The sequence below is a fragment of the Helianthus annuus genome, chromosome 12 (genome assembly GCF_002127325.2).
Source record: "Helianthus annuus cultivar XRQ/B chromosome 12, HanXRQr2.0-SUNRISE, whole genome shotgun sequence".
NCBI classification, from domain to species: Eukaryota; Viridiplantae; Streptophyta; class Magnoliopsida; order Asterales; family Asteraceae; genus Helianthus; species Helianthus annuus.
This window is the reverse complement of record NC_035444.2, coordinates 35,447,540-35,459,101: the sequence shown is the minus strand read 5'-3', so window position 1 is coordinate 35,459,101 and position 11,562 is coordinate 35,447,540. Positions and strand designations below refer to the sequence as shown.

Below are 11,562 nucleotides of genomic sequence, written 5' to 3'. Positions count from 1 at the left end.
TTTAATTAAACATGTTTGTGTAATTTAATAAAATTGAAGATCTATAAATTGTTAAAATAATAAATAATATAGAACCAATGTAGCAATAAAATTGGTTAAAATTTATAAAAGAATAACATAATGAGTCAAATCTTCAACTTTTCAAACAAAAATGTACAACTTTTAAAAATATATATTTAAAAAAAAAAACTAAAATCTACAGATTATAAAAAAACACAACATTTTGTTAACTTTGTTTGGGTAAATAAGTTTTAGTTGTGTATGATTAATGGTCAAAATACACCTAAACAAAACATCACATCACATCACATACCCATGCGCTACTCTTTGGGCCTAAGACCAGCATATAGGTCCCGCCCATAGACAAAGACTGACGGGTGTCAGTCGCTGGTCGTTGACCTGGTACCTATGCGCTACTCTTCTGCCAAAGTGCAGCGCGTGGGGTGTACAAATAGACTAGAGGGGTGTAGGAATAGACCGGGCCAAAAAAAGGTATGGTGAAATATGTTAACTAAAAGATGTTAAAAGGTGATCTTTCTGATTCAGACATTAAAAATACTCTATACGGGTACGTTTAGCATCACCCGATTTAAATGTTTTAAAAGATGCTGGTAAGGTGCATCAACACAAATTTAATTATATATGTCATTCTGTATGCTACCCACTCATCAAGGGCATTTACCTGCACCAACAACAGAAAAAAGATATGAAATTTTATAAACATATTGCCAGGCAATAATGCAACAAAACTGGATTTGACATCTAAAAATGAACCCCGGAAACTCTTGTTTAACATGCTTTCCCACAGTTTAACGCCATTTGTGTCGAACATCAAAATCTCTCTTTGACAAGAAAAGCTGGTATATACCGGGTCAAAATGATAACATGTCCATCTGCACAATTGCCTGTGAATGAAAGTCATTTTTACAAATTTTTCCCTCGAAACAGTTTACATGCTGATGCGGATGCCACATAGGCTACTTTGCTTATTAATATTTATTGACGATAGAAACTTACTTGTAACGGAGCATGTGAAATTATATGATGTATCCGCAATCAAGAACCGTCTCCCTCATCTTCCATATCTTCAAGAATTACGTATTTTGCAGGGACGTTACTGTGATTTTCTCCCATGTCACCTCCACTTGCTATTTTATTTTGGAGTTTTTGGTACCTAACAAATGATCCAAAAGGCATGAGAAATATTATGTATGAACATTACAAGGAACCACTCAAAAATGCATATGAGCGTTCGTTAAGAATAATGTAATATTATTTTCATTTTTTGAAGAGAATATTTCCATGATATTAATTAAGCCCAGAATAACGAGGGGTATTGGGTATGTGGTCGAAAGGGATTCTAGCCAAAATGGGTTCAGGTCAAAACGGTTCATTTCAAGAAGTCTATCCAGATCACTTACTTGTACCAGTTGAATAGACTCACACCAAACATAATCGTGACAAGACCAGCTCCTTTCAGCCATGTAAATTCATCATGGAAGTAAAATACCGCTACCTGAAAATAAAAATTAGTAACAAAATTAGATATGAAATTATCTGTCATTAGCATGCTTAATGCCTGACGATACGCATATGAAGTTTGATAATCAGAAGAGTGTGATATTTTATTTGTTTAAAGTTTGGGATATCTGGAACAGAAACACTTAAAAAGAATCATTATAATTAACTTTTGGAAAATCAATACACAAGCATCTTTGATCTTTCAGTCATAATTATATTGATTCAGATGTTATCATTTCGTATTGCAATGTATTCAAGGTTCCCAATTGAACTTTCTGAATGTTGAGTTTTTTTTTTCAAAATATTTAGTTGGGGTTCATGAGTCAAAGATGATGTCATACCAGTATTGTGACAGCTTCCTTCACAACTCCAGCTATAGTTACTGTTACTGCACTTGTTATCGAAACAAGAACGAACTCTGTCAACACCTGCAACAAATAACACAAGTAAGCATAATAGTTCTGAAAGATATATTTTTAGAACATACGGCATTACAATAGTTCTGAAAGACAAATTTTTGGAATATATAGTAAACGCCGTAAAAAACCAACATGCTTTCTTACTTTCTTATTTTGCATAAAAAAACCCTCAATTTCTTGAATTCTTAAATTTGTCAAATAATACACAAAATATGGTCCTTTAGTTTTGTTACCCATTAATCAGTCAAAATTTAATGAACTATTTAACAATTTTGTCATAAAATAAATGATTTTATTTTGACCATTTTAAGTGGTAACAAGTTTAAAGACTTTAATATACCAAACTTTGACAAATTTTAAGACTTTAATATACAAAACTTAGCTTGAGGGATTTTTTACAATTTTAGGGACTTTAATATGCTAAAAACTAGCTTGAAAGACTTTTTTTGTCGAAAAGAATAAAACATGTTGGTTTTTTATTGTACTAACCCTAGAATATGCCATAAAGTGACAGTACAATAGTACTAAAAGAAGTAAGTTACCATAAAAAAAGCAAGAGTTCCCCCCAAAAGCATGAGTAGGGCACTTCGGTAAATATGCCATGTGCTATCAAAATAACTACTTTTTCTAAATTCATCCCATGGATCCAACATGAGAGAGAACAAAGCCGTTGCAACTGCCATTACTGGAGTTACATAGCTCATCAGCACCAGGGGATTTTTCAAACCTGTTCCAGAAATAACAATAAATAAATGAGTAAAATGCCATTTTTGTCCCTGAGGTTTGGCCAGTTTTGCGATTTTTGTCCAAAGGTTTGTTTTTTCGCATCTGGATCCAAAAGGTTTGAAATCTTGCCATTTTCATCCGGCTTGTTAACTCCATCCATTTTTCTCCGTTAAATCAGGGGTATTTTCGTCTTTTTTGTAAACTTAAAGGGGAATTTGGTCTTTTGAATACTTGTACATTATGCTAAATGCTTGTACATAAAGAGATAATGATTGAATTGCTCTTAAAGTTAACAAAAAAGACGGAAATACCCTGACTTAACGGAGATAAATGGATGAAGTTAACAAGCTGGATGAAACTGACAAGATTACAAACTTTTTGGATCCAGATGCGGAAAAACAAAACTTTGGACAAAAGTCGGAAAACTGGAAAACCTCAGGGACGAAAATGACATTTTACTCTATATAAATTTATACATACACACACACAAATATACATGTATAAATGCCGAAGTAATCAAGGGGAGGTGTGTACCGTAAACTTCTTTCTGTAGGTTTATAGGGTATCAGCAGTAATCAATATTTTTTCCAACCCAGCAAAAATAAAACATGACGTAAGTGCAAACGATTAACTAAATATAGATATGAATTTAGTCAAAAAAAACTAAATCATTGCATTCGAACATTCACAATACCTGAAGAAGGATCTGAGTCATGGTCCACCGAAAACCAGACATAACAGCAGCAAGCATGACAAATATGAAGCCCCAAAATTCAAATGCAGTCTCTTTTGCAACTGTAACAGATAACAGATTATTACACGTATACAAGCATTAACAATATTTGTATATTTATGCTCATAATTAATAAGCATAAATATTTATACTGGTGTGTGCAGTCAAATTCAGAGTTCAAGCAACCCATTCCATAAATACACTAGAGATTCCATCATCGAAAAAGTTGAGATGGAGAATTAGATCATTTTAACGCCACATGTATTACATAATCAGTGGTTGCATATTACTTATACATATATAAATACATTGCACCACGAAATGTTCAAATTTACCTGTTAATAAAATCCCAACCGATATTATCAACATAATGCCTAAAAGTTTGAGACTTGGAGTCTCCAACCTACAAGGTAAACTTGATATTAGTGTCCAAACGAGAATATTAGTGTAGCATTCAGTGATGTAAGAGGGTTGAAATTCATCCATAATTCTGGTTTGAAAAAGTTAAAAGTGGTGTTTTTTGGGTAAAAAGTAATACAGTTCAAAAATAAACGATCATGTAACAATCTGAAACACAGCAATTACGTTCATGTTTACGTTGGCTAAATTAACATCCAAGCCTTTTTCCATCACTTGGTGTGTATGTTGGACAAGTTTAATATATATAAGCTTCACATGGGATGTAAAATCAATTTTGTGATTTATTCCACTGGTCACATATAAAACATATATTATTATGGACTGTTATGAAAAGGGTCTTTGCAAAAGTAGAGAGATAAATAGATGAAACTCCTGGAAACAGCCAATTTGTAAATAAGTAGAAAGTAAACAATACCTGAATGCAAAAGCAAATATCAAGAGAAATATAGGAGATGCAGATTTGCACTGCAAACAGGAAAAAGATTATCAAAAATCATACCCGCTTCCCACAGTGCATTTTAGCATTAAAGATAGAGTAAAATGTCATTTTCGTCCCTAAGGTTTGGTCAGTTTTGCGACTTTCGTCCAAAGGTTTATTTTTTTGCATCTGGATCCAAAAGGTTTGAAAGCTTGCCATTTTCATCCGGCCCGTTAACTCCGTCCATTTTTTCTCCGTTAAGTTAGGGGTATTTCCGTCTTTTTGTTAACTTAAAGGCAATTCGGTCTAATGGATTCGGTCAGGGTATTTTAAATGCTTGTACATAAAGTGAAAAAGACCGAAAATGGCAAGATTTCAAACCATTCGGATGCAGATGTGGAAAAACAATCCTTTGGACGAAAGTCGCAAAACTGACCAAACCTCAAGGACGAAAATGGCATTTTACTCTTAAAGATATTTCAGCATAACATGAATAGAGAAAGCTGACTTACCATGGTGGCAAATGTAACGGAAATAAAAACAAGGGATGCATTGCTCAAGTTGACATCCAGTGCTGTTGCAAAAGCCGTAGGTACAACTGTGAAAGGCAAAATCCCTCTGTAGCATTAGTTATTAGAAAAGTTAATTGAAATAGCAACAGATAGGAAGAACAAGGACTTATATTTAGATCAAACGTTCTGCCGTAATATAAAATAAACCTATTGTTTAAGAGCACCTTGTAAAAACTAAAAAGTAACCATTTGATTTTCTAAAATAGTGTCAAGAAAGCCACACAACACTCAGAAAGATGACAATAACAACACTTTAAAGTGTATAAAGTAATCATTTGCTTATCTCAAATAGCAAACGAAGTTTATTACATCTATGATATCAACAAAATGGGACCCTATTTTCTTTTTGAGACTTCTAAACAGCTTTTTCGTTCAAACAATAAAAGAGGGTACCCACTTACCTCTCATAAAGTAATCCTTTCGTGCCATAGGCACTGTAGGTTCAAATTTGTGTGACCAAAAGTATGTGATGCCCCTTGATAAAACAGCTTGCATTGTAAAATGAATCGTATTCATTAATAACGGAGCAGGGAATCTTCCCATATCATCTCCCAGTAGAGTCTTATTGTACCTATTTACCGTTAAGAAACACATTATATAACTGCAACTCAAGATGGAAGACATACCAAGCTTGTAATATCAAACAATAAAAGGAGACTTACAGGGTCAATAATGTACTGAATATGTACCACATAAGTATCAAAAACAACGTCTTGAGTATATCAGAAACAGCTATAGGATTCTTGGAGCTCGATAAACCCTCTTTATGTTTGTGAACAAAATCGGTGTCATAAGCATTTTCGATATCAAAAGAAGTATAATTCTCATTTTTGTTTCCTCTTCCAGAGCTAGGAGCAGAAACCATGCCCACATGACCATTACCATTCATATTTACATCACGCAAATGAGATCGGTCTCCGCCACTCTGTATCTCTTCCCTATTAAAACCAATGTCTTGAAGCACTGGCAGTTCAAAATCATCGTCCACTTCAGACGTATTCACAATTTCCACATCTTTCACACCGTTTGGATTATTTTTCCCATCACTTACACCCCATCCAGAAAACGAAGGATCCCTATGGAAACCAAATCTTTGACTATGACCGCCTTTTCCTGTGTTCAACTCACTTTCCACCATCTTATTCCAAAATTGCAGTCAAAGCTACTTAAACCCTAACTTCAATTACATCCATTTGACTGATAAATATCAGCAACAAAACAGCACATGAATCAAGCCTCTGCAGCAACGATCGGCTCTATATAGTATCAAGTTTGACCTTAATCTTATAGTTCTGAACTCCTACTGATCAAAGTTCCTCAAATGTCACAGGCACTGATCCATTTCAGCAATATAAACACAGAATCAACCTCCTAATCTCAAAATACAACAAACATTGAATCTCAGAATCAATTGGTTACTTTCTAATTCATTCAAAACACAAACAATTTCATTCAATCATCAGCTAAATCATTGTAAAATTTCATCATACCTTGAGTCAGTTATTTCATGCAATATCCTTGCTATAATGCCACATACATGATACGATACGAACGAATTCAAACGCCAATGAAATTCGTAGAGTTTAGCATCAAGTTTGACCTAAATCGTACAGTTCTGAAGTTCTACTGATCAAAGTTCCACAAATACTAACTAACAGTTGTGATCTGTTCCAACAATATAATCAGAATCAACGTCCTAATCTAGATGTAGAGCAAACATTGAATGTTATAATCGATTGCTTACTATCTAATTCAATCGATACATGAACAATTTCGTTTAATCAGCTAAAGCATTGTAAGATTTTGATTGAAACGCATACCTTGTGTGAGTTATTTGAGGAGATGTCGTTGATAATGCAGATATGGATGAATTCAAACGCCAATGGAATTCGCAAGAGTTTCAAAATTGTGGATCTTCGAATGCTTTGTCAGAAGAGAGAGAGAGAGTTTTGTATAATATAACGATTTATTAACACATATAGTCCTTATATTACTGCATAAAATCTGATGAGGTCCTTACATAAAGAGTAAATTACAAAAATGGTCCTTTATGTATGTCATTTATTGCAAACTGTGTGCTTTATTTTCAATAATTACAGAAAACGTACTCGATGTTTGCAAACCCTTGCAAGTTATGTCCTTTACCCCTAACTCAGTTAACTTTTTGTGGTTAAATCTGACAAAATGGACCCCACATGAAGTTAATTGAAGGGCAAAATGGTCAGATTTTTAAAATTTGTTATAATAAAACTATAAAAGACCATTTTACCCTTTATTAAAAGGGAGGAAAAAGACAAAAAAAAGCTGAATGTTAATTGAAAATTTTGAGCAGGATTTGATTTTGGATGAAAATGGCAACAAAATTGAAACCACATGGACCCAGATTCAAAAAGGTTGAGTTTTAGACTAAAGTGGCAAAAGTGACCAAACCTCATGTATCATTTTGGCAATTTACTCTAACACAAATCCTATGTATCTTTATTAATCACTATTTTTTAGAAATATGTCTTGTTTGACAACTGAATACTATTATCCTCTTCAAAAGATACATTTCATGTTAAAGCAATGGAGTCTTACGAAACCGTGCGAACCACAGATGCCACATTGGGTGGCCTTGTCCGTGGATTGTTTTGATAGACATGACTGTGGGAGTGAACGACTACGTGCTGTGTTCCAGAGATCCACTTAACAGGGGAAGGGGAGGCGAGGGAAGGGAAAATGGGGTTTTTTTTTTGCCTGATAATAATCTTTCCAATTTGGAAAGACATAGAGGGGAGGGGAGGAATGGTGAGGGATTTTTAACTCGGGAACACACAGTGTCAACCCTTACGAGTTAAGTGCTAACCCTTTCAATGTATTTTTTTCAACTTTTGTTTGGTTGGCGTTTGGTGTGGTGTAAGTATTAAAATTATCACACTTAAATAACAAGAAGTGAGAGAGATCAAGAGATAACAACAATAATATTAATTATTATTTGAATTTTGAGTTTATCTTCTTAGCTTATTTATTTATTTTTTTTTACTTTTAATTATTGTTTACGTATTTGGGTAGGTTTATGGTTAGTGGTAGTATATATAAACTCTCATCTTCATAGTTTTTTAATGCTTAAATATGTAAGTTTCGTGTGTAGAAGAAATACACATATTGTTTGATCAAACCTTATTACTATTCAGTAGGCCATCGATAATCCAAATTTGCCGTAAAAAAATAAATAAATAAAATATTCTTAATATTGAAAAGTCGGCAAACATAAAAAAATGGGCTAATCACGAGAATAGCCAAGACTTGGTCAAAATTTCAAAAATGGCCAGTTGACACCCCATAAAATGGGCTTTCACGAATTCTCACGTGGCTCAAATTAAAATTTAAGAACTTTCCCCATGACCAATCACCTTTTGCCACGTATGTTGCTGTGATCACCATGTTCCCTTAGTCTCTCTCTCTCTCTCTCTCATCTTGTCTGTCATCCTGTCATCTTGTACTGCTGATTAATATTTGTCTGTCATCTGGTCATTTACATTTGCCAAAGATGTGACAACTCGTTCCTACCCACTCAGAGAACGCACACACCAAACCTTCATTACCACCATTAATGGCGGCATCTACAGATACAACCTCAGCAGCACCGTCGTTGACTCTACGTCACGCCTGCAACCACCACCCTCACCGAGCACCACCACCCTCCACCCACCACAACCACCACTGTAAACTACAACCACCCTGCAACCAACCACCACCTGATATGAACCAATCGGTTGATAGATAATCCGTTGAGTGGATCAAGCTCAAAAGAAATTAGCAAGATGTAAGACTTGAGATAATTCTCTATAATTTTCATTCCTCATTAAAATAAACAACTAGTTGGCTTTATATAGCCTTCAAGAAAGGAAATTACATAAGAAAATAATACTCCACTAACCCACTAACACTCTTAATTAACTAACCACTAAACATGAAATAAGGAAATTAATAGAATTGCATGGGAACATGTCATTGAGATCATGGGCACGTATCATTCCACCCCACTCGAACTCGACTTGTCCGCAAGGCGAAAATCAGTATACGACTTGGTGGAAACCACGACGGTCACCACTCGACTCGTACTATAGAATTCGGAGTTGTTTCCAATATCAAGCGCCACAGTGGGCGCCACTCAGGTTTCCCGAACGCCCCTTTGCCTGATGTCAATTTTTTCTTTGTCGGCACTAAACACACAACCTTCTTCAATGGGTTCGTAACATTCTTCGTGCTACTGATTGTGAAGGTAGCAGCGGTCATGGCAGGTGCTTTTCTTGTTAGGGTCGCCAGTGAAGGGTAAGGGCCAAAGACACTTGATGACGGTGCCAAATTAGGTATTGGAGCCACTGATTTGTTGTTTTTTTGTGATGTAGGGTGAAAAGGAGGGACAATTGGTGGTTCCAATGGTGTGTTTGGGTTTGTTTTCTAAGGTGGTGCTAGCGTGGGGAGGGGTTTCTTGTCATCTTCAAGTGTGTTGGTCACAAACGGAAAGGTTAAAGGTAGTTGTTTAGGAGACAAAATGGTGGCAGAAGCGGGCGGTGGTGTGGCTGTCGGACCAAGTGTTGCGGTGGTGGGATTGGAAGTGGGTGGTAGAGTTTGTGGTGGTGTGGCGGAAGCGGGTCTCGGGGAGGGTGGTGTCAACCGAGTTCGGTTCTTGAGAAAATTAATAATCTCAACAAGCATTGACTCGATTCGCTCCATCGAAGCATTCCATTCACGAGCGTCCATGATTGACGGGTGGATCACGGTGGCTCTGATACCAATTGATATGAACCAATCGGTTGATAGATAATCCGTTGAGTGGATCAAGCTCAAAATAAATTAGCAAGATGTAAGACTTGAGATAATTCTCTATAATTTTCATTCCTCATTAAAATAAACAACTAGTTGGCTTTATATAGCCTTCAAGAAAGGAAATTACATAAGAAAATAATACTCCACTAACCCACTAACACTCTTAATTAACTAACCACTAAACATGAAATAAGGAAATTAATAGAATTGCATGGGAACATATCATTGAGATCATGGGCACGTATCATTCCACCCCACTCGAACTCGACTTGTCCGCAAGGCGAAAATCAGAATACGACTTGGTGGAAACCACGACGGTCACCACTCGACTCGTACTATAGAATTCGGAGCTGTTTCCAATATCAAGCGCCACAGTGGGCGCCACTCAGGTTTCCCGAACGCCCCTTTGCCTGATGTCAATTTTTTCTTTGTCGGCACTAAACACACAACCTTCTTCAACGGGTTCGTAACATTCTTCGTGCTACTGATTGTGAAGGTAGCAGCGGTCATGGCAGGTGCTTTTCTTGTTAGGGTCGCCAGTGAAGGGTAAGGGCCAAAGACACTTGATGACGGTGCCAAATTAGGTGTTGGAGCCACTGATTTGTTGCTTTTTTGTGATGTAGGGTGAAAAGGAGGGACAATTGGTGGTGCCAATGGTGTGTTTGGGTTTGTTTTCTGAGGTGGTGCTAGCGTGGGGAGGGGTTTCTTGTCATCTTCAAGTGTGTTGGTCACAAACGGAAAGGTTAAAGGTAGTTGTTTAGGAGACAAAATGGTGGCAGAAGCGGGCAGTGGTGTGGCTGTCGGACCAAGTGTTGCGGTGGCGGGATTGGAAGTGGGTGGTAGAGTTTGTGGTGGTGTGGCGGAAGCGGGTCTCGGGGAGGGTGGTGTCAACCGAGTTCGGTTCTTGAGAAAATTAATAATCTCAACAAGCATTGACTCGAGCCATCGAAGCATTCCATTCACGAGCGTCCATGATTGACGGGTGGATCACGGTGGCTCTGATACCAATTGATATGAACCAATCGGTTGATAGATAATCCGTTGAGTGGATCAAGCTCAAAATAAATTAGCAAGATGTAAGACTTGAGATAATTCTCTATAATTTTCATTCCTCATTAAAATAAACAACTAGTTGGCTTTATATAGCCTTCAAGAAAGGAAATTATATAAGAAAATAATACTCCACTAACCCACTAACACTCTTAATTAACTAACCACTAAACATGAAATAAGGAAATTAATAGAATTGCATGGGAACATGTCATTGAGATCATGGGCACGTATCACCACCCTCCACCCACCACAACCACCACCGTAAACCACCACCACTCTGTAACCAACCACCACCCTCACCGAGCACCACCACCCTCCACCCACCACAACCATTACCTTAAACCACCACTCAGCAGCCATAGGTTTAGCAAGAGACAAAGTAGAGCTGACGATGGAGTTGGGGTTTAAAGAATTTTGGGGTTTTGTTGTTTGCGTTCCCCATACATAAAAATTGAGTTTACACAGCAGGTGAACTTGATGAGTGAAGTAGGTTTAAGCAAAAGACAAAGTAGAGCTGGTCTCCATGGACAGAACGCAGACAAGATGAGAGAGAGAGAGAGAGAGACTGAGAGAACATGGTGATGACAGCAGCACACGTGACAAAAAGTGATTGGTTATGAGGAAAGTTCTTAACTTTTAATTTGAGTCGCGTAGGAATTCGTGACAAAAAGTGATTGGTTGTGAGGAAAGTTATTAACTTTAAATTTGAGTCGCGTAAAAATTCGTGAAAACTCATTTTATTATGAAATATCAACTGGCTATTTTTGAAAATTTGACCAAATTTTAGTTATTCTCGTGATTAGCCCTAAAAAAATATACAGATTTTGATACCCTTCAAATAGCAAATTCTTTTTACCTTTCCAAAAGAATCGGATCTTTACCCATTCG

The 11,562-nt window shown here is 36.5% G+C and overlaps 1 protein-coding gene across 3 annotated transcripts; it reads right to left on the bottom strand.

Moving 5' to 3' along the window:
* Window positions 1-512: 512 nt before the first annotated feature.
* LOC110894742 (probable sugar phosphate/phosphate translocator At1g06470) lies at window positions 513-6,767 on the bottom strand. 3 transcript variants are annotated; one of them, XM_022141971.2, is made up of 14 exons: window positions 6,630-6,755; window positions 6,300-6,474; window positions 5,472-6,180; window positions 5,211-5,380; window positions 4,750-4,835; window positions 4,235-4,284; window positions 3,735-3,802; window positions 3,361-3,461; window positions 3,201-3,213; window positions 2,483-2,667; window positions 1,863-1,949; window positions 1,422-1,516; window positions 1,018-1,174; window positions 513-905 (listed from the first exon to the last, which is right to left on the bottom strand). In XM_022141971.2, exons 3-13 carry the CDS (start codon window positions 5,945-5,947, stop codon window positions 1,057-1,059), a joined length of 1,449 nt encoding a protein of 482 aa, XP_021997663.1. In that variant the 5' UTR covers window positions 5,948-6,180; window positions 6,300-6,474; window positions 6,630-6,755; the 3' UTR covers window positions 513-905; window positions 1,018-1,056. The 3 variants fall into 3 exon arrangements, with proteins under 3 accessions (XP_021997663.1, XP_021997664.1, XP_021997667.1); XM_022141972.2 differs by lacking the exon at window positions 6,300-6,474 and having other exon boundaries at window positions 520-905; window positions 6,630-6,767; XM_022141975.2 differs by lacking the exon at window positions 6,300-6,474 and having other exon boundaries at window positions 520-905; window positions 5,472-6,142; window positions 6,630-6,733.
* Between the last annotated feature and the right edge of the window lie 4,795 nt (window positions 6,768-11,562).